This window comes from Leptodactylus fuscus, chromosome 5 (genome assembly GCF_031893055.1).
Source record: "Leptodactylus fuscus isolate aLepFus1 chromosome 5, aLepFus1.hap2, whole genome shotgun sequence".
In the NCBI taxonomy this organism is placed as follows: domain Eukaryota; kingdom Metazoa; phylum Chordata; class Amphibia; order Anura; family Leptodactylidae; genus Leptodactylus; species Leptodactylus fuscus.
Window position 1 is genome coordinate 148,763,587 of NC_134269.1, and position 24,918 is coordinate 148,788,504.

At 39.6% G+C, this 24,918-nt stretch overlaps 1 protein-coding gene across 2 annotated transcripts; it reads left to right on the top strand.

Annotated features, from left to right (window-relative positions):
* The first annotated feature begins 174 nt into the window (after window positions 1-174).
* On the top strand, window positions 175-24,038 carry NR2C1 (nuclear receptor subfamily 2 group C member 1). 2 transcript variants are annotated; one of them, XM_075274491.1, is made up of 15 exons: window positions 175-375; window positions 4,184-4,310; window positions 5,478-5,573; window positions 6,657-6,887; window positions 7,057-7,141; window positions 8,683-8,862; window positions 8,984-9,131; window positions 9,370-9,457; window positions 10,450-10,637; window positions 11,022-11,175; window positions 13,148-13,269; window positions 16,941-17,077; window positions 20,518-20,655; window positions 22,083-22,188; window positions 23,473-24,038. In XM_075274491.1, the coding sequence occupies exons 2-15, from the start codon at window positions 4,254-4,256 to the stop codon at window positions 23,645-23,647; spliced, it is 1,905 nt and encodes a 634-aa protein (XP_075130592.1). In that variant the 5' UTR covers window positions 175-375; window positions 4,184-4,253; the 3' UTR covers window positions 23,648-24,038. The 2 variants fall into 2 exon arrangements, with proteins under 2 accessions (XP_075130592.1, XP_075130591.1); XM_075274490.1 differs by having other exon boundaries at window positions 176-375; window positions 5,463-5,573.
* Window positions 24,039-24,918: the final 880 nt, after the last annotated feature.

The following is a 24,918-nucleotide window of genomic DNA, read 5'->3' on the forward strand; positions in this document are numbered from 1 at the left end:
GGCCACAGATGTATGTGTATGTTCCTGAGAGAATCTCCTACACATTTATTAGAATAAAATTCTGCCACACTGTAACAGAAACCCCGCGGTCACGTCCATTACAGAAGCCCAATCTCCGGCCACTTCTCCCCAGTCTCCACACTGGTTTCCCGTTATTCCCGCGCGGTCTCTCCTCAGTTCCCGAGTACGTCATTCCGCACGATGCGCTGGTGACGTCATCACGGTTCCAACTACGCTTCGGTCACGGGGAGGAGCTGTGTGCTCGGTGGAGCTGAGGGAGGGTCACGAACTCTGACCCGCCGGGAACCGGGTGAAGCGCATAACGGTGTTTACGTCACCTGGCAGGAGCGCGCTCGTCTGTGTACCCGGGCGCAGGTAAGGCGGGCGCGGGCAGTTATTAGGAGACACAAAGGAAGTGACTCAGGCTGTGTAATATGAGAGCTGGAGGATTGGGGCTGTTCCGCTCCTGGGCATGAATACGCCGGATTGTCGTGCCCGTGTGACGCTTCACCTTCCTCACTGTGACCTCTGACCTCCACCCGACAGGAACAGCTTCCCGGAGACGCTGCTTCCTCCCGGCACGCGCTGTGCACTGCCCTCCCTCTGTGCGCGCACTGTACTGATAGGCAGGAGAGAGGGGAGCCCGGCATGTGTGACCTGTCACTGCACCCACATACATGTACACAGGCGGCGCTATTATACTGTCTGACAGACATGTATGGGTGAGGAGACATACCGTTAGCTCAGAGATCGCTACAGCAGCCTTGGATTTACATAGGATGATAAAAAGCAACCTGATCGGTTTAATAAACATTGGGCATGCGAAACACAATGCATAAGGTGCAGGAGAAATCCAACAAGGGCCGCCAGTGTCTCCTAACCCTGTGAACCAGAAGACCTGGAGCCTCCATTCCCAGTGCTCAAGATCTGGGGGTTCTTCACAATGTTTTTATTCTTGCAAAGCTTCCATGTGAAATAATAAGTACTCCCCCATTAAAGGGCTTGACCTCTACTAATTCTTGTTGATGACCTATCCTTAGGTTCTGGCTCTCTGCTCTGGTATTACATTCTCCATCCTGATCTAAAAATGCAGAGAGAAAAGTGCTTTTTTCGGCTGGAAACCCAGCAGAGCCCATTATATTCTATGGGGTCTGCAGGTATCTGCTTTTGTAAACAGATTAGGTTTCCCTTCTTCCGGTCTCCCAAGTGGACCCGAAGAACGGAAACCCAGGCGCAAGTGTGAACCTACCATCATTGGTGACAGTCTTTGTCTTGATTGGTTGCTAGTGGATATGACCTTGAATGCAGTAACAGTCTAAGGTCTGGCACTTGTCAGAAATTCAGCCATGAACAGAAACCTGAACTCTGGTGTGAATTTAGCGTAAGAGATAAGTGGGGATTGTTTTATTCGCTGTTCAGGCAAATATCTAAAAGGGCTTGTCCATGTTATTTTGTATAATAAAAAGTTGTACAATTTTCCAATATACTTTCTGTATACGTTTTTTGGATTTTTCTACATACAAATAAGGCTATGGTCATGTGATGGATAGAGATGAGCGAATATGCTTGATTAAATACCTCGGCCGCATAGCTCCCGGTGCAAAAACACTTCGGGGGCATCGATTTTTTACTGCTGGGAGCTATGCGGCCGAGGTATTCGATCGAGCATATTCACGCATTTCTTGTGATGGACACACAGGTGCACGGCTCCTTACAAGACAAAGCTCTGGTTGCTGTGATTATGGACATATTTGTACAGTTTGTTTATTGTTCATTCACTTCCTAAAACAACTTTCTGAATAGTCCTCAATTTAAAAAAAAAAATAAAAAGATGAAAAAAAAATCCTTTTGTCTGCTGATGTGCAGAGTGCGGCCTTTAGAGATAGCAGGTTCAGCAAGAAGGTTGTACAGATCAGTGGAAGCGGAGAAGCATCTAAAGGTCCTATTAGACCTAAAGTTATTTCTGAGCGAGCACTGATCGGCGCTTGTTCTCCACTGACCTGATTATACAGGCTGATCCAGAGGGAACAGTTGCTAAAGCGATCGTTCCCCCAGCATGTACTTTCCTTGTCTGTTGGCAGCTTTTATTAGACGTTTGCATGTGATGCTGCTGATGATTTTCTGCCCTGCTGAAATCAGGTGATCACCCAATGAATGAACAAACATTCGTTTGTCGTGTGATTGTCGACGTTATTAGGCCAATGGTCAGGAATAATTGTTTGTTACCTAATATTGGCTGTTAAATTACCCTGTCTAGTATGGCCTTAAAGCACAACTAAATTTTCAGACAAAATTTAGATTTTCTGGCAGCATTTGTATTAATAATAAATTTTATAATATACTTTATTAACACATTTTGGATCCTTTCTGTGAAATCCTATATCTATTCTTTCTCTGCTTTTCACTGAGTAACTCTATGGAGAAGTAGCTTAGAGCATGGAGCTGTGTAAAATGCAGAGAAAATGAGGGTAGGGGCTGTGGGTCATTTCAAACAGTTATGTCTCCGACATCATCAACGACGTAGATTTTCTTCTGTCATATGACACTAAGTTTGCAGTGCTATCTATATTGTTTAGGGGATATCACTGGTTGAAAACCCGATCCGGACTATTTTCAACCAGTGATATTTCTGGAAGTGATATAAATAGCACTGCAAACCCATGAGGGCAGCTGGAGGGGGACATTAAACGGGGGGGGGCAACTAGAGGGGGACATTAATGTCTCCATCCAGCTGCATTTAGTTTAAGGTCCCCCTCCAGCTGCCCTCAGCTTATTGTCCCCCTCTAGTTGCCCCCAGTTTAATGTCCTCCAGTTGCCCTCAGTTTAATGTCCCGTCCCCCCGGATGACCGTCACAGACAGTAATGTTAAATAAATAAATAAAATATGGATGCTTAATGGCCATCATAAGTCCGTTATTTTGAATGGACTCAAAAGTCCTTGACCCCATGTAATTATGTCCACTATAATAACGAACATGTGATGGATTTGGTGAAAACAATCTAACGGAATATAGATCAAATTCCATTTACATCAATGGGTTTTGTAAAGGATGTATGACTGAATTGTTAATGTCAGTTAACATTTTGTAACGTATCCTAGCAACAGACACTCCCAACAGTCCCTTACAATGTCCCTTGAGTCACTGTTTAAACTTGGCATTGAGTTTTGGCACCAAATGATGTAACATTAATTACCCGTCTAGCTTCAGCAGATTTGGCTTTTAGTACTATAAAAGGGAGTGTGACTTTGTGAATCAGGCTTTTGATCATCCCCAATGCACCTACTGATTCATTTGCATAACACTTCCAAATTTTTCTACAAATTTACAAAAGTGCCAAAGATATGCTGTTTATGACTGTTCTATGCTCTGTAATGAGGTGGTAGCTGTTGAATATGCTGGGTGGAAGTGGCAGACTCTCTTTGTTACTTGAGTGATATTATCCCCCCCCTGCTTATTAAGGAGACTCCTTTAACTATTTCTAATGCAGTACACTCTGGGGGTGCCATGTGTTGATAAATTAGTTATATATAGATGCAGATTTTGGCTGTAAGTAAGGACTATAGTTATAATATAATCCTCCATGTACTGTACACGGATGTGTGCTGTGTTTTTAACAGCTAGCACACTGACCCATTATTTTCTATGGCGCTGTAAGCGCATCTATGTATTACCATAGGTCTGTTTAAAGAGGACCTTTCACATCCTCTGGCAGCGGTGGTTTTATATACTGCTGGAAAGCTGACAGTGCACTGAGTTAGGCAGTAAGGCCCGGCCCTTCTGACAGTGGATAGATATCCGTGTTGAAACTAACAGCACTGATATTTCCTTGACCTCAGGCCAGGTCCTGTTCCTGTTTGTCTTACTGCTCATGTCACTGCTGAATGCGCCCATGGATGGCGCTGATGGCACACAAACATCATCCATGTGGTGTCCACCAGTTGGTCATGCACCATGCCTTGATCCCATCGCATAAATCATTGATCTCTCTCCACAGACAGCTGAGGCCGCTATTTGGTCCCAGTGTTCACTTGGGACGCACTTGCCCCACACCCCTCTGTGTTTTGTCCAGTGTCTGCACAACCACTTTGTTGTTTCCAAATGTAACTTTTCCTTTCTGTTGAGATTTTCCATAGAGTGACACTTTAAAATTAACAGTTTGTCTATTGCATTGGTCTTAACAGGCTTTACGTGGCACAAAACTGGATGCCCTAAAGATCTTCATTCTTTCCAAAGGCTTTTCAGTGAAGACAAATGATGGCTTCTATAGAAGAAATAGCCCACCAAATTATTGAACAGCAAATGGGAGAGGTATCAGTTTCAGAATGTTATCATTATACTAGGTTCATATGGCGTTTTTTGTAGATGAATTCATGACTGATAGAGATGAGCGAGTAGTATTCGTTCGAATATCGAGTCCTATTATAGTCTATGGGAAAAAACGGGAATGTTGTTCCAGTTTCCATGAAAACCGAAGTTCGACACCTTGGATCCTCCAAGTTCCGGAAGTAGCAGGATGAGGAGCACGAGGAGGTTTTTGCATTGAATTCAATGGATTTTTCCCGCGTGATATTCGACCGATACAAGTATTCAATCGAATAGTCGTATTCGATCGAATACTACTTTCTCATCTCTAATGACCGATCTTCAGGTGGATTCTGCCTTGTAAACCCCGTAGAAAAACTACTAGCATTTTTTTTTGCTTTCCATTCATTTCAATGAGGTTTGCAAAGTGGAATCTCCCTGATGATAGGTCTTGATACTTTATTTTTTCCTTTAGCAGAAGAATCAGCTACACAAAACTAAGTTCAAAATTGCAACACCAAGAAGGAAAAGTCTTGGAACTATTGAAATGATTTATAGACATGTTAATGATATGCAAATGATAAAACATGGGAACAAAATATATAAAAAGATCTCGATTTCTTCAGTATTGACTATGATCACCATGCACAGAAAACACAACCTCAATGTGTTACGCGTGACACATTGCGTAAGACGGAACCCATTGAACTCAATGGGATTCTGTTTTACAGCTTCTTTACATGAGTTTTGTGGCAAAAACAGCGCCACAAAACTCCGTGTGAATGCACCCTTAAGGTTACATGTAGCCAAAAAACTTTCTTTTTTGTAAAGGAACTATTATTCCCCTTGCACATGCCACAAGTTGGAGTTAGACGCTTGAATATGTGATAATTTGCAGATCTTAGCATGACCTGCTTTTTCTTACAGCTTGTCCTTCTTGGTGTTGCATTTTCAGTGTTGAGAAGTGTAAAAACATCTTATTGTGTGTATTATTAGTTTATTATATTAGTGAATTATTCTTTGAGAATGTCAATTAATACAAATAACGTGTAAAAGGAATTTTTTTTGTGAGCCGCATTTTTTAATTTGTAAGCGGTTTCTTTCAGTTTTTGTGGAATTGTCTTAAATGAAATTGTAACTGTTTTATTGTATTATTAGCTTTCTCGCACACAGACAGAAGTAACTCATACAACACTGGTGGATGGAAATACCCAGAGGATACAGCTTATTCCCTCAGAGTCAAGTGTTTCTATCCCTCACCGTATACAGGTTTGTTTAGTAGTGTCTGGTTAGTTTCTTAAAATAATCTGAGACAGCAGAGTCCATAGAAAATGACCAATTGTTTGAATCACAATTTTATATTAAATGTGACCTGTATAAATGCAAGATAGCTTTATTTTTTCCCAATGTTGTGTAATTTCATGTTTGTCTGTCTTTATTTGATTTCTATCAAGTCAGACAACCTCTTTAATTCTTTCATTTTGTTCCCCTAAAGTTTCTGCTGAATGTTACTGTGCTATACAGGAAAATTGCAAATTCCTGCTCTACAGCTGTTGAAGCAACACCTCTCCGACTTCCTACTTGTCCTGCCCCATGTATCCACCCTAGATATAATAACGTCTGAACTCTCTGACCCTCCTCCGATCGATGATGTTTCCTATGATCAGCCTTCCATTGAGTCTCACTCCCAGCTAGTTATTCCCTATTGTATGGATAGGGGTAATTTGAAATAACCGGAATACTCCTTTAGGTTAATACTTAACAGCAACTTTGACCCTGGTTTGTGTCAACCAGCTATTCCTGACCAGAGATTGTCATGTGACTCCTTGCCTAATTTAAAGAGGACCTTTCATGGTCTCTACGGTATGGAGAGTTATTGCCCTAAGCTAGGGAGTGAATTCAGCGCACTTTCAGCTTTATTGGTATCTTCCACGTTGCATAGATATTGGTTCTGTTAGTTTCTGCTACCGATATTGCAGCACTGTCAGAAGGGCCTAGCCTCAAAGCTCAGTGTCATGCTGGGTGGTGAGGAACGTTCCCCTTGACAGTATGGAAGTGTACCATCAAGGGAGGCGTGCCTCACTGCCCACGCTGAGTGGTGAGGCTGGTCCCTCTGCCAGTGCAGTGATATTGGTAGCCAAAACGAATGGCACCAATCTCTCTGCAATGGGGTAAGATACCGGCAAAGCTGAAAGTGCACTGAATTTCTAATTGATCCCAAGATATTTTGTGGAACTGAAATGTAACATCAAGCAAAAAGTTATTTCACGTCTTTACTCTCCATTATTTATCGTATGACTGGTGTAGAGCTTTTGGCAATCAGAGTTATTTATTTTTGATGTGTGTCTTTAGTTCGTCACAGATCAGCAGACAGGTCAGAAAATCCAACTTCTTACAGCGGTTGATCAAAGTGGAACAAGCAAAAGGTTTATCTTGACTAATAATGATGGCTCAACTCCAAGTAAAGTGATCCTTGCAAGGCAAGATAGCAGTCAAGGCAAGGTTTACTTAACAACTCCTGATGCTGCTGGTGTCAACCAGCTATTCATCTCAAGCCCTGATGTATCTACACAGCACATTCAGGTGAAAGCCTGCGTTTCAAGTGTTGCATGTGTTTCTTCTCATTAAACATCTATTTTGTGGTAGTACAATTAAAAAAAAACTGCATTTGTGTTGATTTTTTTATGTAGTACGAGATATTTAGCCCCTTTTTCCTTGCATGTTTTATTTATTTATGTATGTATTACTTTAGATTTTGTCAGATGCCCAGTGCATGGACCAGAATTTAAATAAACCAGTAGTGGATCTTTGTGTCGTCTGCGGGGATAAAGCTTCAGGTATGTGTGATTTTTCCGATATTAGGGTACATTCACACTGAGTATATGCTGACTGATTCTGAACGTTAAAACACTTTCAGAATCAGCGCGTACAAAGCAGATCCCATTCATTTCAATGGGAGCCGGCATATGTGCGCTCCCCATTGAAATGAATGGGCTGCTTTTTTCCCTATTGGTTTCAATGTGATATGTGCGTATCACATTGAAAGGAATGGGGAAAAAAAGCAGCCCATTCATTTCAATAGGGAGCGCATATGTCGGCTCCCATTGAAATGAATGGGATCTGCTTTGTACGCGCTCATTCTGAACGTGTTTTAACGTTCAGAATCAATCAGCGTATACTCAGTGTGAATGCACCCTTACATCAACTTAATATGATTAAACCTTTAGAGACCAAGGTGTTAAAGGGGTTTTCTGGGGCTAAGAAAATTAGACTAAAGGCAGCAAATGCTCATCATATGAATGATTAAACATAACTGAGTACCTTTCTACCTTTCATGTGTGTTTGGACCATTTTTACCATCCCTCATATTTTCAGGCTCATGCAATACTTCCTGGCTTTTTAGTTCCTAGTTCTTGGAGTGTCAGAGTTTTTCCAGGCAGCCCTTCCCAGCATCTGCCCACTGCACTTCCATCGTATCTGTATATGTATTGACTGAGAATGTCTGTCTGTAAAGCACAATAACACAATTTAGTCCCATGATACAACACATAACAGTAAGGGATTTTTTCGTCCCTGGACAAAATGTTACCTTTCTGAAGTGTAAAGACAGCAGCCTTGAAATAAATGGGGGGTATGGTGTATTTAGAGTATATTGAGAATTTTTGTTATTTTTGACACTGATTGGTTGAGTGGGTGTCTCCGGGCATGTCCTGTGTTTGGTGAGACATTAGAAAGAGAAGATCAGTGGGGACCTGGACAGTGTTTGAACCGGAGATGCAGGGGATTGGAGATAATGCATATCACTTCTTTTTACGTTTGAACCCCTTGTTTAGATGTTTGATGTATATATTTCTTTAGAAAGCCCAGTCTGCATACCAGAATAAATTGAGTCTGTGTTCACACCTGCATCCTGGAATCTTTGCTGCCGATCCAGACACCATAGACAGTATGTCATGCTATTTTATTGCCGCTTTACCAAAAAAAAAAAGGTGCATGGCCAGGGTGTGCAGATTTATTATCATTTATGTCAAATACCTAAAATAAATGTATGGGAAATGTATGCCATCTGTGAGCTTGCATAAATTCCCTCAACATCCCACTGCCGACAAAGGGGTTATGCAGACTGGTGTTAATAAATCTTCCCCATTGTTTTCCTATGCATTCTGTGAAAACCTGATAAAATCGCATTCACTAAAATGTAACAGGTGGCTGCTCCTTAGTGGGAATAAAAATTCTGCAGACAAGCTTGCAGGTAAGCCACTGTTACAAATGTCTAGCAGCACCTTGTCTTCCTTACCACCACTTCCAAATGATACACAAAGTCTATGCAATAGTTACATAGTACTGTCATTCATGCTTTCTTCTGAAACTCTTTCAGGGCGTCATTATGGAGCAGTAACATGTGAGGGCTGCAAAGGTTTCTTTAAAAGAAGTATTAGGAAAAACTTGGTTTATACATGCCGGGGATCAAAAGATTGTGTAATTAACAAACATTACCGCAACAGATGTCAGTACTGCCGGCTACAAAGGTGTATTGCGCTTGGAATGAAGCAAGATTGTAAGTATCTGTTCACACTAATTTACTGTACTTGTCAGACGATGCATTTTTATGATATTTTTTTTTGTAGTAGTTTACAATTGTATTATTTAATCCCTATTTAACATCTGAACCTTTTCAGCTGTGCAATGTGAAAGAAAACCAATAGAAGTTACTAGAGAAAAATCATCAAATTGTGCAGCGTCCACAGAAAAAATCTACATTCGAAAAGACTTGCGAAGTCCTCTTGCTGCAACAACAACTTTTGTAACTGATAACAAACCCATAAGGTAAACTTTGCGTCAAAGTTTATTGCTAGATGACCTGTATGGTTTTGGTAAAAGTTGTGTGCATGCCTTCCTTTGTGTGTTTAGTTTTATTTTTATATATCATATTAATGGGATTTTGCCATATTTGGTTTAGATTTTGTTGGAATGTGTAGTGCCATACAGTTTCCAAAGCATGTTCTCCTATCCTCCCCCTTATCTCCACTACAGCAGTCATGTAAACCATATCCTTTCTTTTCAGATCAAACAATCTGTTGGATTCTGGAATGTTAGTGAACATACAGTCATCTGGAATTAAAACTGAGCCAATGCTAATAACCCATGAAAAGGTAAATCTTCTTGTCAAGAAGCAAAAGATAAAAATATCCCAAAGACTGAGGTAAATGTAGACCACCGCTCACTCAGCAACAGAGTAAAGTTTATTCTTGGTCTGAATTATTTTTGTGTTCATTTCGCATTTCTGCATTCAGATCATGTTTTTATAAAACAAACCACTATAAAAATGTATCCTCTTGGCAGACCTACAGGTTCTAATGTTAGAAAATTGGTCTCTTCTGGCTGTCCTTGGACAGCTGTTCGCTTATGTGACCACAAAACTCTTTGTATCCCTCAAAAGGTAACACTCCACTGATTTTGCCGCATTTGGAATTTTGTTCTCTAGCCCCTACCAATTCTGAGCAATCAATTTTGTTAGTTTCAGCACCCAATATGCTAAGTGGGCTCTGCTACTAAGTGGGTGCTCCTAGGCTAGAGCAGACAGTTAGGGATCCACCCACCTGACAATAGAGAGCCCAACTAGCATTACAATGGATGCTGAAACTAACAAAAATGATAGCTTGGGGATGGTGGGAGCTAGAGGAATAAATTCAATCTGTACTGGAATTGGCGGAGTGATGCCTATTAAAAAAAAGGCCGAGTTGGAGTTGGTGGAAGTGGCGACAGGTTCCCTTTAAGAAATGCCTCATGCTTACATACATGGCATGTTGGTTACCTCTGATAGTTGTCATTGCAGCAAGGTCTTAACTGTGTATGACAGGATTACTTGCCCTCATCTGTGTCATGTATGTATTTAGATGAAATTGTGTACTCAAAACATTTAGGTGCCAGACAATATACTTAGGCCAACAAGTTTAAAAATTAACATGATTTCATGGAAAATAGGAAATATTTTTGCATTAGTCTGTGGAATGACTGCAACCTTTATGCCAGACTATAGAGAAATGTACTTTACTACTGTCACAAATCTAGACTCAAAATGATGAGCAATACACGTTATTATTTTGTAACTCACAATTTCGTTTTTTCTTCCCTTTGTTTTTAGCAGGTTGAAGCGTGTCAAGGAGATTTAAGCACTTTGGCCAATGTTGTCACATCACTTGCAAATTTTAACAAGTCAAAAGAAATGTCCCAGTCAAGCACAGAATTGTCTATTGTTGAAAGTTTAAGTAATGGCGATACATCACTCTCAGAACTTCCACAGGATAACCAATCCAGCAATGAAGTCACCAGGTACTAGATACTTTTTTTTACTTTTGTAATGAACATGTGCAGTAAAATCAGATATGCATTTGGCTTAGCTGAACAAGAATGCAATTTGGGGAAGACATAAGCAACCACTAAACCCGCTTGGTTTCCACACCCGTTGCCAGATAAGGCTGTATGCTTGGAGAGACACTTGTGCCAAAGTATAGAGGTCTTTGCTGTGGACAGACGGGATCTTTACAGTGGACTGTCACAAAACAGTGGTTGTGTAGTGTGAAAAAAAATAAAATCTTTCCCTGCTGTGCCACTTGTTTTGGTAGGAAGAACATTAAGCTACTTAAAATGTTGAAGGGTGATATCAGATAGTAAACTGTTTTTTTCTTGGCATCATTTTTTTTATTTTTATTTCAGAGCCTTTGATACACTGGCAAAAGCTCTCAACCCATCTGAAAGCTCTTCACAGGACTCATCAGAAAACATAGATTCTAGTTCCAACCTCTTCCAAGACATTGGAGTAGTTGAAATGGAAGGACCTCTTCTTAGCGAGTCCCACATATCCTTCAAGGTAGGGGTTGAAAGTCATTCCCTGATCTGTTGCTTTATTGCAAATCTTGGGCACCATGTTATGAAGGTGTTGTTTAACCCCTTCCCGACATGCGCCGTAATAGTACGGCGCGTGTCGGGTCTGTAACTATGGCGACCGTCATAGCCGCCGGGTGTCTACTGCTTCAAGCAGTAGACAACCGGCTCTAATGCCTCCGATCGGTCCCTGGACCGATCGGAGGCATTAACCCCTCCGGCGCTGCTGTCAAAGGCGCCGGAGGCGCCATCTTCCCGGCGGCGCATGGGCGCCGCCATTTTGGCAGGGATCGCCGGCTCCTGGAGCATGCTCCAGGGCCGACCCCCCGTTGCCATGACAGCCGGGAGCCTTGTTAAGGGCTCCCAGCCAGTCTGCAAATTGTCTCTTTTGCAGGCTGGTGTATACAGCCTGCAAAAGAGATGATGCTTTTTTGCAATGCATTGCAATGCATTAGCATTGTAATGCATTGCATTAGTGATCAGACCCCCTGGGGTTCAACACCCCTAGGGGGTCTAATAAATGCAAAAAAAAAATTTAAAAAAAAATATAAAAAAATATAAAAAGTATTAAAAGTTCAAATCACCCCCCTTTCCCTAGAACAGATATAAAAGTAGTTAAAAACTGTGAAACATATACATGTTAGGTATCCCCGCGTCCGAAATCGCCCGCTCTACAAATCTATAAAAATATTTTTCCTGTTCGGTAAACGCCGTAGCAGGAAAAATAGTCAAAAGTGCCAAACCGCCGTTTTTTCACTGTTTTAATTCTGCTAAAAATTTGAATAAAAAGTGATCAAAGCAATAACATTTCCCGAAAATGGTAGAACTAAAAAGTACACCCGGCCCCGCAAAAAAAGACGCCCTATGCATCCCCGTACACCTATGTATAAAAAAGTTACGGCCCTCGGATTATGGCGACTTTTAGAAAAAAAAATTTTTAACACCGTTTTGGAATTTTTTTTAGGGGTCAAAATGTAAATAAAACCATATAAATTTGGTATCCCTGGAACCGTATCGAAACACAGAATATAGGGGACATGTCATTTTGGCTGCACAGTGAACGCCGTAAAACCAAAGCCCGTAAGAAAGTCGCAGAAATGCATTTTTTCTTCAAATCCACCCCATTCTGAATTTTTTTCCTGCTTCCCAGTACATTATATAGAATAATTAATGGTGGCATCATGAAGAAAAAATTGTCCCGCAAAAATTAAGACCTCATATGACTCTGGGAGCGGAGAAATAAAAAAGTTATGGGGTTTAGAAGGAGGGGAGTCAAAAACGAAAATCAAAAAATGCCATCGGCGGGAAGGGGTTAAGGATGCATCTCAATAAATTTAGAGTATCTTTCTAGATTCATTACTGACAGGGTGATCTATTTCAGTCTTCCCCATGATTGTATAGCCTACTGAACCAGACTGTAGGGGACCATTTAAAGGCGTAGGAAACCTTGGCAAGTGTTTTACATTGACTATCTGATTAGAGTGTAACACCATTAGTCTGCATTAGTGAACTTTTTCTCAATATTCTAATTCTCTGACATGCTAACTTTTGGGTTTCCTTTAGGTTTAGGCAATAATCTGCAACATTCAAAGAAATGAACACTTGAAGTAGATCACTATTAGAATAGAATTGATGAAATAAAGGAGGTCACTTCTTTAATTGAATTCCTGTAATGAAGTAACTTTTCAAAGGTCTTCTAATTTATTGACATGCTCCTGTATCTTGTGCTAAGAAGCATGTTGAATATTGGTATAGTAAAAATGTCATATTCAGTCTTTCCTCCAACTTCTTTATGACAAGCCAATTTTAGCTTTAAAAATTAGTGTAATATTGATATTTGGAAAAAAGAGTATATTATTTATAACAGACTTTCATCTGGCATGTCAGAATGTCATTTATTTTTATTCTTTTTGTTATGCATAAATACAAGTATATACCCCTCTTGTCATTCTTTCCAGCTCACAATGCCTTCCCCAATGCCTGAATACTTGAATGTGCACTATATTTGTGAATCGGCGTCTCGGCTGTTATTCCTATCCATGCACTGGGCCCGCTCCATTCCTTCCTTCCAAGCTCTTGGGTGAGTATATGATAATCTTATGGGAGTGTACCCAAGTAAATCAGAAATATAGAAAATGTGTGGAACAGTCACTTCCCAATTGCGCAAATATAAATATATATATATATATATATATATATATATATAATCGTTAATCTTTATTAATATTAACACTACGCACACAACAGATGAATAGCTAAGAGGAGTTACAGTTAGGGCCAGAAATATTTGGACAGTGACACAAGTTTTGTTATTTTAGCTGTTTACTAAAACATGTTCAGAAATACAATTATATATATATATATAATATGGGCTGAAAGTGCACACTCCCAGCTGCAATATGAGAGTTTCCACATCCAAATCGGAGAAAGGGTTTAGGAATCATAGCTCTGTAATGCATAGTCCTCCTCTTTTTCAAGGGACCAAAAGTAATTGGACAATGGACTCTAAGGGCTGCAATTAACTCTGAAGGCGTCTCCCTCGTAAACCTGTAATCAATGAAGTAGTTAAAAGGTCTGGGGTTGATTCCAGGTGTGTGGTTTTGCATTTGGAAGCTGTTGCTGTGACCAGACAACATGCGGTCAAAGGAACTCTCAATTGAGGTGAAGCAGAACATCCTGAGGCTGAAAAAAAAGAAAAAATCCATCAGAGAGATAGCAGACATGCTTGGAGTAGCAAAATCAACAGTCGGGTACATTCTAAGAAAAAAGGAATTGACTGGTGAGCTTGGGAACTCAAAAAGGCCTGGGCATCCACAGATGACAACAGTGGTGGATGATCGCCGCATACTTTCTTTGGTCAAGAAGAACCCGTTCACAACATCAACTGAAGTCCAGAACACTCTCAGTGAAGTAGGTGTATCTGTCTCTAAGTCAACAGTAAAGAGAAGACTCCATGAAAGTAAATACAAAGGGTTCACATCTAGATGCAAACCATTCATCAATTCCAAAAATAGACAGGCCAGAGTTAAATTTGCTGAAAAACACCTCAAGAAGCCAGCTCAGTTCTGGAAAAGTATTCTATGGACAGATGAGACAAAGATCAACCTGTACCAGAATGATGGGAAGAAAAAAGTTTGGAGAAGAAAGGGAACGGCACATGATCCAAGGCACACCACATCCTCTGTAAAACATGGTGGAGGCAACGTGATGGCATGGGCATGCATGGCTTTCAATGGCACTGGGTCACTTGTGTTTATTGATGACATAACAGCAGACAAGAGTAGCCGGATGAATTCTGAAGTGTACCGGGATATACTTTCAGCCCAGATTCAGCCAAATGCTGCCAAGTTGATCGGACGGCGCTTCATAGTACAGATGGACAATGACCCCAAGCATACAGCCAAAGCTACCCAGGAGTTCATGAGTGCAAAAAAGTGGAACATTCTGCAATGGCCAAGTCAATCACCAGATCTTAACCCAATTGAGCATGCATTTCACTTGCTCAAATCCAGACTTAAGGCGGAAAGACCCACAAACAAGCAAGACCTGAAGGCTGCGGCTGTAAAGGCCTGGCAAAGCATTAAGAAGGAGGAAACCCAGCGTTTGGTGATGTCCATGGGTTCCAGACTTAAGGCAGTGATTGCCTCCAAAGGATTCGCAACAAAATATTGAAAATACAAATATTTTGTTTGGGTTATGTTTATTTGTCCAATTACTTTTGAGCTCCTAAAATGTGGAGTGTTTGTAAAGAAATGTGTACAATTCCTACATTTTCTATCAGATATTTTTGTTCAACCCTTCAAATTAAACGTTACAATCTGCACTTGAATTCTGTTGTAGAGGTTTCATTTCAAAACCAATGTGGTGGCATGCAGAGCCCAACTCGCGAAAATTGTGTCACTGTCCAAATGTTTCTGGCCCTAACTGTATTTAAAGCATTGGCTTTTTTTTGTTAGTGTTGATGGTGTCGAAGTAAACATCGCTAGTTACTCCAGCCATCTCCCTTTCTAAGCGCAAACAGACCCTGCATAGCTAGCCTACATATGCTGAGATTAGCAGTGGGCTATATTTTCGTCATTATTATGCACAATTGCTTCAAGCATACTATATATGCGTTGTTATTCAAGGGGTTCTCCCATCTCAGCCTTTCAGCCTGGCTGCAGGCAGTGTCTGCTTCTCACTTCCTGTAATTCTCTTCCTCCTGGTGAACGATACAAACAACACTTCTGCAGGTTAGAAATCTGCAGATTCTTGTACAGAACAGAGTCAGTGTTATCTGTGTGTTTACATTGAGAGATAACAGACTCAGCTTCATCAGCAAACTGCAATTAGCTGAAGGGATTGTCCTACGGCACTGAATAAGTGATGTCACTTGCCCTATCTCCCAAGTCAGCGGTTATAGCAATGCAGTGTAAACAATGGAATGTATAAATTCACATACCAGAATTTAGCAGAATTTCTAAAGCAATATATTTAGAAAAAGGCTTCAATTTACGTAAGCTACCAGTATAGATAGGATCCTTAAGATGGGACAACCCCTTTAACATGCCTGATTGTTTAGGGTTCTTTGTTTAGCGTTAATATTATTGGCCTATGAGTGACAAAAAAATATTTTCTACCAATGCTCACATTTCAATAATTATGGGAGCATTGGCACTCTTAGCATTTACTATTACTAGGCATTTGCTTCTGACTTGATGTATGTGAAATAGAGCTGCTCTGTATAAATTGTAGTTCACCTCTTATCACATCTCAAGTGCGCTAGTTTCATTTTTGTATTCTACTCCCGTGTTTTTGAGTGCAGTGTAGCGAGTACAATGCACTATACAATTAATAGGTCAATTAATAAAGATTTACTATTTTATATATATACCCAATTGGGAAGTTTCTTTTTTTTTTTTTATAGGAAAAGGATATGCAACTAATTCCCCTTGGTGGAAAAAGGTGAAATTGCTCTAGCTCTACCTTTTCTTAGGTAGCTCAATGCCTTTTCCTGCTTTTCCTGAAACAGAGTGGCATGATCTGAGATTAAAGCCGAACCAGAATATTTTCTCTAAAAGGAACAGAACCCCCGAAAAGCTGTCTGAGGTTAGGTGTGAAACAGTTTGGTTGGCTACGTGAGAGGTTATAGATGTGAGTCAGAACGAATATTATGTCTTCTAGGAGACAGAGTACTCTTTTCTTTTTTTAATTTAAAGAAAGAGTCTTTTAAAAAAAAAAAAAAATACTGGCACTGATGGTTGTTTGCAAAGGAAATCATTACAAATGACCATTCTACAGGTAAATCCAGAGCATACATATTTAAGGGAGTCTAAAGCAGTTAAAATAGACCTAGGTGAATGGTTGTGGGACCATGAAAAAGGCTACTTCAATAGCGGATGTCTCTGGGAGGCCTCCCAACTGTGAAGTGTCTTAGCCTGTTTGCAGTAAATGCACCCCTCTGCTCTTGAACGATTGCTCTAGAAGTCTGAATTAACCCCCTTATTTTTATTTTTTTGTCTAGAGCTGTCACTCAAGAACAAAGAGGAGGGTTTGTGAATTGTCTACAGAGAGCCCAGCACTCTTCACAGCTAGGAAATGCTCAGGGACGCTTAATATTGCAATTGCAATCATACTAATATTATGACCATTCAATTTGACCTTTTAATTATTAATAAGATAATTCTTTTATCCTATTGCACAGTTTATACAAAGCAATAATCCTGTGCAGCCTGCTCACTAAGATTATAAAATTTTTATCTTTCATATTAGGCAAGAGGTCAGCATCTCTCTAGTGAAAGCTTGCTGGAATGAACTGTTTTCACTCGGTCTTGCCCAGTGCTCTCAAGTGATGAATGTATCAACTATACTAACAGCGTTTGTTAATCACCTACACGGCATGCAGCATGGTAAGATCCTTTGCTTATATTCCCACAATGAGAGAGTCAGCTTACAACAAAAACTTTGTTTGCTATGGAGACTTTTCATATTGTGCCGGTCTCATCACTGCATCATTCTGCAATCACTGCAACTATCTTTTTGTAGTATTCTCACATTAGGTGTAATCAATTTTTATTAAAGGTTTTAAATACAACAAAGTAATAAACATAAGCAGGAAGAACAAACAGATAAAGGGGACAACACATCCCAAATAACAACAAGCGGGCCACGCAGGGCCGCAACGCAAAATGAGAAGAAAGGGATACAACCCAAATATGAAAATCAAGGCCGCACAAGAGGCCGCAAAACAGAAAAACCAAGAAGTGAGGACAAAGGCAGGGCCAGAAGCGAGGGGAAGACGAAAGGAAAGGACAAGACAACAGACAAGTTAGAGGTGAAAGAAAGTAGAGACAGGCGGGGGTAGTATTCTCACATTAAATGAGGGTTTTCTCCCCCCTCCCTTATCCACAGCTTAGGGAATAAATGTCTGAACAATTTTAGTTCTAACATCAGGTAACCATACCAATCATGAGAAAGGGGGTACCATGTTCCCTATTTGCCACTCCTACTATTTATGTGACTGTGTAAAGTAGTCGCAGCTGCTAGTCTGTGGTTCTTGTTGCATTTACTCCTTAAGTACACTGCTCATAAAAATAAAGGGATCACTCAAATAACACATCCTAGATCTGAATGAATGAAATACTCGAATTGAATACTCCATGGAGTCGGTTTCTAACCATTTGTGCAGACAAATACACATTTGTGGCCTGCTGGAGGTCATTTTGCAGGGCTCTGGCAGTGCTCTTCATGTTTCTCCTTGCACAAAGGCGGAGGTAGCAGTCCTGCTGCTGGTTTGTTTCCCTCCTACGGTCCCCTCCACGTCTCCTTGTAGCGCCTTTAGCGTGTCACGTTGCACCACAGACTGTCCAGAAGTTGGCAGATGCTTTAGTCCAGGTCTGGGAGGAGATCCCTCAGGAGACATCCTCAGCCTCATCAGGAGCATGCACAGGCATTGTAGGGAGGTCATACACACTACTGAGCCTCATTTTGACATGTTTTAAGGACATTACATCAAAGTTGGATCAGCCTGTAGTTTCTTTTACCAGTTTAATTTTGGGGGAGGACTCTAAATCCAGGCCTCCATAGGTTAATAAATTTGATTTCCATTGATAATTTTTGTGCGATTTTGTTGTCATCACATTCAACTTTGTACAGAACAAAGTATTCATTGAGAATATTTCATTCATTCAGATCTAGGATGTTTTATTTGAGTGTTCCCTTTATTTTTTTGAGCACTGTATTATCTGTAGTATATGTTTTAACTAGTAGCTTTTTATTATTCTGCGTAGAAAGGGGACATTTCTCTGAACCAATCGGCCAGTTTTATATAATATACAATGACCTGTATAAAGGCTAGTATACTTGGTTGGTTTTTCCTTCTCCACTTTCTTAAGTGGGTTGCCATTGCTTCTATCTGCCATTGTCAGTTGGACCCAATTCAAAAAAAGACATTGATCAACAGTCTTCTTTTAGGTTATCTGAAACAGGAAAATGTAGAAGTTATGCACCTCATGAGTATGCTTATCCTCTCTAAGATTCTTCAGATTGCTGTTAAAGGCTCCCAGCCGGTCTGCAAATTCTCTCTTTTGCAGGCTGGTGTATACAGCCTGCAAAAGAGATGATACTTTTTTGCAATGCATTGCAATGCATTAGCATTGTAATGCATTGCATTAGTGATCAGACCCCCTGGGGTTCAACACCCCTAGGGGGTCTAATAAATGCAAAAAAAAATAAAAAAAAGTAAAAAAAAAATATAAAAAAATATAAAAAGTATTAAAAGTTCAAATCACCCCCCTTTCCCTAGAACAGATATAAAAGTAGTTAAAAACTGTGAAACACATACATGTTAGGTATCCCCGCGTCCGAAATCGCCCGCTCTACAAATCTATACAAATATTTTTCCTGTTCGGTAAACGCCGTAGCAGGAAAAATAGTCAAAAGTGCCAAACCGCCGTTTTTTCACTGTTTTAATTCTGATAAAAATTTGAATAAAAAGTGATCAAAGCAATAACATTTCCCGAAAATGGTAGAACTAAAAAGTACACCCGGCCCCGCAAAAAAAGACGCCCTATGCATCCCCGTACACCTATGTATAAAAAAGTTACGGCCGTCGGAATATGGCGACTTTTAGAAAAAAAAAAATTTTAACACCGTTTTGGAATTTTTTTTAGGGGTCAAAATGTAAATAAAATCATATAAATTTGGTATCCCTGGAACCGTACCGAAACACAGAATATAGGGGACATGTCATTTTGGCTGCACAGTGAACGCCGTAAAACCAAAGCCCGTAAGAAAGTCGCAGAAATGCATTTTTTCTTCAAATCCACCCCATTCTGAATTTTTTTCCTGCTTCCCAGTACATTATATAGAATAATTAATGGTGGCATTATGAAGAAAAAATTGTCCCGCAAAAATTAAGACCTCATATGACTCTGGGAGCGGAGAAATAAAAAAGTTATGGGGTTTAGAAGGAGGGGAGTCAAAATCGAAAAACGAAAATCAAAAAATGCCATCGGCGGGAAGGGGTTAACAACTCTCAAGTAGCATAAAAATATCCGCAGCACAATCTAGATTAAAATTGTTTCTGTGAATTTTACCCATTGTAATGTAATGAGTGAAATTCACATCACAATTTGCATAAAACACATTTTATGCAAGAATTTGAATTATTTAGTTATTTTAGTAGTTTTTTTTTAATTGCATTTTATTTGCACATCTTTTGTGAGACTTGGAGAGTTTCTGTGTTAAGGTATGTTCTGCACTACTGTTGCTACCATCCGTCATAGGATTAGAGCAATGGACTTTTACAGCAATAGAGTGACTGACCCAGACTGAGCTTCCTTTGTGCATGCAGGACTTTTTTTTCTGTCAGAAAAGTATAAAAACTTGATAATATGAGTGAATGCAGATGGACGCCAAATAGAGGGGGCTCCGTCTTCTCGTCTTCATTCTACAATTAATGGCCGTTGCTCTCATCCTGTGATGGATGAGGACAATGGCCATTAATAACAGTAATGTGAACATATCCTTAGGGTCCAATATTCAATATTGAATATTGAGTATGAATAGTAAGTCAGCTGAAAAATGTGTAATTCTCATGACCCATACCACTTTGCACCAGCCTAAGAAAGTCAGTTTTTTTATTTTATTTGTATTGTTTTTGTTTTTTGCTTTCTTGGAGTTTTTTTCTCTCCTATTGCAGGTGGAAAGGGTTGTACAAACTATTCCATGGACAATTGATTGGTTGCATTACAGCCGATCATTATCTTAGGTGTATGACCTGTTTCAGTAGCAGGAGTATATAACAGGCAGAATGTTTATTTAAAGAGTATGTGATCTCTTCTCACAGATAAACTTTCTGGAGACAAATTGAAGTTGGTGATGGACCACATCTTTAAACTTCAAGACTTCTGCAACAGTATGGTTAAACTTGGTCTTGATGGTTACGAGTATGCCTACCTGAAAGCAATTGTCCTATTTAGTCCAGGTATGTACGTACAGAGTTCTATTGCTAAGAATTGATTGTACTTAAAGGGATTATACCACATCTTGTAGTAATACTCTATCAATAGGATAGGGGATCATTTCATGATTGGTGGGGCTGTGACTAATGGTACCTCCACCAATCCTGAGCCTGGTTCTCTTGTCCTGATGGTGAAGTAAGCCAAGTAGGCTCCCTATAAGCTGTGTAGAGAGGAACTCTTCTTATACAGATACAATGTACAAAATGGGGGTGGATATGACTTATTGATTGATGGATAACCTGCTAATTTTATTTCATGGGTCATAACAGATGTGGTGACGCCAAATGTGTGTTTTTGTTTTTTCTCCATAAGTTAAATTTTATTTTATTTTTTTACCTTTTTATGTGAAACCTTTTAGGTGCCGTAGTCAGGGCTAGTTCACACGTGGGCAAAGGGGAGGTTTTTGACAGCGGAATTCGCTTCAAAAACCTCTCCTTTAACATGGTGGTCTATGTAGACCACTAGCTTTTTTTTTCCTCCTAGCGTTTTCCGCCTGAAGAAGCGACATGACCTTTCTTCAGGCGGAAAACGCCTGAAGAATTGCATAGAAGTGAATGGGAGGCGAAAACCGCGCGGTAAAAAACCGCGCGTTTTTTTGCAAAAAACCGCGCGGTTTTCGCCTGCAGTTTCTATAGCACATATAGGAAAAAAAACCCTAGCGAAAACCGCGTCAAAAACCTCGTCAAAAACCGCGTGGAATACAAAAAACAGCGTCAAAAAAACTCCTCGAGGTTTTTTACCTCGCACAAATAAGCTAGGCGGTTTTCACGTGTGAACTGACCCTCAGCATTGCTCATAGCATATATGTGGGTTAAATGGCCAAGCTGTAGAGGCAACAAACAGCCTAGCTAGGTGCAAAACAGTGATTAAATGAAGTGTTCCTCTAATAACTCCAAAAATAAGAAACCCATTATCTGAAAATGAGAGAACAGGTATGCTCTCTGATGGATAAGATGTGTAGAGGAGATGTAATTAATTTCATGTCAATTTCCTTCTGACAGACTCTCTTTAAGGACAATTCTGGTGTTTTTAAAAGAAGGCTTTATGTACACTCCCCTAGAATTCAGTGGGCTTATTCTTTATCGTTATGTGCCATTTAATATATATTGTTGTTGTGTTTTTTTTCCATCTGCCCCACAATTTTTTGGGTGCTGCCTAAATCTTTACATGACTTAAATCATGAATATTCATATGTTGATGCACTTAGCCCCAATATCCCACTTCCCTTGCAGACCTTGTTTTAGTCCAAAATGAAAATCACTGGTCATTACTAGTGTGAACCAATGTAACCCAATTCTTATATTTCAGCTTTTTGATCTCTGTGAATTCTGACATGATGTTGTGTTACTGCAAACTCTTATATTAAATTGTACACTAAATATATTTACAGATCACCCTGGATTGGAAAATGCATCTAACATTGAAAAACTCCAAGAAAAAGCCTATATGGAATTCCAAGACTATGTCACCAAAACATATCCAGATGATACTTACCGGTGAGATATAAAATATATCTACTGATCAGACATAACATTAAAACCATTAACAAGTGGAGGGAATAACTTTGTCTATCTCATGGCAATGGCTCCTATCAAGGGGTGGGACATTTTGGGGAGCATGTGAACCAGGAAAAACAGGCAAGCGAAGGTATCTGCAGGCCAAATTGTGATGGCTGGATAACTGAGTCAACGTATCTAGTAAAAGGTAGGTTGAGGAGTTTTCCCAGTATACAGTAGTTAGTACTTAACTAAAGTGGTCCAAAGAATTACAACAAAGTAAAGTGGCAGAAGGGAAATGGGTCCCCAAAGATCATTAATGCATTTTGGGAGTGAAAGCCAGCCTATCTTGTCAAATTCCATAGAACAGCTACTGACTTTGATAAGCGTTAGAAAACTCAGTGCATCTGGTCAAAGTACCCAGGCAGACCTTTGTCCAGAGCAAAAGTGTTTAATATGGGACATAAGCATCAGAACTAGTCCTTGGATTAAAGAAGGTAGCTTGGTATATTGAGTCATGCTTTCGTTTACTTCTTGGGGATGGACACATGCATTTGCATCACTTACCTGGAGAGGAGATGTGCTATGGAAAACAAGCAGTAGAGGCAGTGTGTGATTGTCTGAGGTCTGAAACTTTGGGTCGTGTATTTATGTAGATGTATATACCACTTACCTTAACTTTGCTGCAGACCAAGTACATGTCTTTAAAAGAAATGATATTCGCCAGTGCTTGAGGCTACATGTCAATTTTTACTGTGACAGCCATCAAATGTCCAAAAATCACTGCATGTGCATGGTGTTGCATTGCAACCCCTAAGTTACAGTGGCCATGACACTGTCATGTCTTGATGTCTGTTTTATGCAGTCCACAACATAATAGTTCAGAGCTGTTTTAGCGGTACATAGGTAGGTGGTTTTAATGTTATGTCTAATTGGAGTGTGTGTGTATATATACTGAGACTGGGTTTTCTGCCATGCACCTTGAGGGACAAGGCAGAAGCCCAGTCTCCCAACCTGGCTGTATACTTGGCAAGAAAAGAAAATCCTCCCCTAGTAGCATCTTCAAATGATGGAGCAATTGGAGCTTAGACCATACGCATCTTACCAGCCCACTTGGAAAAGGCCCTGCTTGATCTGATATGTGGTATATGGTTAGGGCTCCAATAAATTGCTTCACCATTTGAAGATGCTGAGGGTGTTTCTTTTTCTCTCAACAGTAAATATTGTAAATATTAATATTGATATTAAGATTTTTGTACATACTAAATTTGTTTCTGTTCTTAGGCTTTCACGGCTCTTACTGCGGTTGCCAGCCCTGAGACTAATGAGCGCTGCAATTATGGAGGAACTCTTCTTTGCAGGCCTAATTGGGAATGTGCAAATTGATAGTATCATTCCATATATTTTACGTATGGAAAACACTGACTACACCAGCCAGATTGTTGGAGTCACTGTATAGTATATATGTAAGGTACAGACCAGGACTTGGGAAGCATTTTGTTACTGATTCCTTTTTAGAAATAACATGCACAAGGCATTGAAGTATGTGTAAAACTTTGCTTGAAGTATCTTCAAGCATCTTGTCTTTTCTGTCAATAGCTTAATTGTGCCTTTTTGGCACGGTGTATATATTAAATATATATATGTGTGTATAGACATGTTTATATTGTTGTGAATGGCCTATGGCTACCTAGTCGGATATACTGAAAGCAGTGCTTTTATCCTCCCCCAAAGTATCATGATATGGTACACTGCAATATAATTTGTGTTTTTATTGTTTAGTGTTCCGTGCCTTGCCTGGGTGCTTTACTGAGCTGTCGCAGCAGGTTTGCAAGAGACATAAGCTTTTTTTTTTTTTTTTGTTTAAATTCATTTAGACTATCTGAGTATTCTAAACTAGAACTTTTTTTTTTTTTTTTTTTTTTTTATTAACTTTATTGAACACCTTGTACGTATTCTCTAAGAATCACTGTACTAACTTAAAAGAAATAATTTTCATTTTAAAGAATTTCTCCTTGTTCCTGCATGGAATAAAAATGCATTTTCTTATTTTATTGTCTTTGTGGCATTGGTTGTTAAAGGCTCAAATTGTAATATATCTAAAGATTGTATTAATATTAATTTGTTAATATTGACAAGCTATTTGAATTGTGAATATAAGCTGCAGGACTCTGGAGGATGTACTACAGTACTACAGACTTCTTTTTCTTTTGGTAATAAAAGAATGCTCCCTGTAGTAAAGCAGCAGAGGTTTTACACATTAATAGTGTTAGTATCTAGCTGCTATTCTTTCTATTTGCAAGTTGCCTAAAGTAGGATATATGTAACATTGATAATGCTCGGTCGTATCAAGCACCGTCTGTTTTTATTATGTTCTATAACCTCTGTCAAGATATTCTCTCTTGAGGTTACTTTCACTGCATGACAAACAATTTTCAGCCTAACTATATGCAGCATATAGTAGTGGTGCGATTGCTTAGCTTTGGGGTATACAGTTTTCTATTACTTTATTTCATATTTTCATGTAAAAAGCTGTTAGAATATTGCCAGGACGCATAGATTGAACCTGTGAATCCTGACCATGGAAAATGATTGACAACTCATCCTCTATAAATTTCCATTAAAAAAAAAAAAAAAAAAAAAAAAAAGCTATAAACCACTAGTATGTGGGCAAGAAGGCATAGAACTCAAATTTTTCCAAATTTCTCATTTAGTCTAAGTCACCACGTA

Bases quoted from the DNA above. Each gene is read 5' to 3' on its own strand.
- NR2C1 (XM_075274490.1), top strand. From the start codon at position 4,254: ATGATGGCTTCTATAGAAGAAATAGCCCACCAAATTATTGAACAGCAA. The intron at 5,574-6,656 runs GTTTGTTTAGTA...GTGTGTCTTTAG, and splicing joins CTATCCCTCACCGTATACAG to TTCGTCACAGATCAGCAGAC. The intron at 9,132-9,369 runs GTAAACTTTGCG...CTTTCTTTTCAG, and splicing joins ACTGATAACAAACCCATAAG to ATCAAACAATCTGTTGGATT.